At 59.4% G+C, this 377-nt stretch overlaps 1 protein-coding gene across 1 annotated transcript in view; it reads left to right on the forward strand.

The window, feature by feature from the left end:
* Positions 1-377, forward strand: part of LOC104517013 (gastrula zinc finger protein xLCGF3.1-like) — a gene marked incomplete at both ends in the record, with an annotated part of 2,079 nt that overhangs the window by 1,040 nt on the left and 662 nt on the right. Inside the window, one exon of the mRNA XM_010161546.1 lies at positions 41-360. Coding sequence (XP_010159848.1) covers positions 41-360 — 320 coding nt within the window. The remainder of the gene's footprint in view (positions 1-40; positions 361-377) is intronic.

A 377-nucleotide genomic window follows, 5' to 3' on the forward strand; every position in this document is an offset into this window, starting at 1 on the left:
TGTGCCGGGGCCGACTGCGACAAGGACGTCAAACGCAAAGACGAACTCCTCAACCAGAGTCACGTTCACGCTGGAGAGAAGCCCTTCACCTGCACCGACTGTGGCAAGACCTTCAAGTTCAAAAACCGCCTCCTCAGCCACCGCCGCATCCACACCGGCGAGAAGCCCTTCGCCTGTACCGAGTGCGGCAAGACCTACAACTTCAAACGCAGCCTCCTCATTCACCACCTCATCCACACCGGCGAGAAGCCCTTCGCCTGCGCCGACTGCGGCAAGAGATTTCACCGCAAAGACTGCCTCCTCAGCCACAGTCGCGTTCACGCCGTCAAGAAGCCCTTCTGCGCCGACTGCGACAAGGACGTCAAACACAAAGACGA

This window comes from Eurypyga helias, unplaced genomic scaffold (genome assembly GCF_000690775.1).
Source record: "Eurypyga helias isolate BGI_N326 unplaced genomic scaffold, ASM69077v1 scaffold16311, whole genome shotgun sequence".
Lineage (NCBI taxonomy): Eukaryota > Metazoa > Chordata > Aves > Eurypygiformes > Eurypygidae > Eurypyga > Eurypyga helias.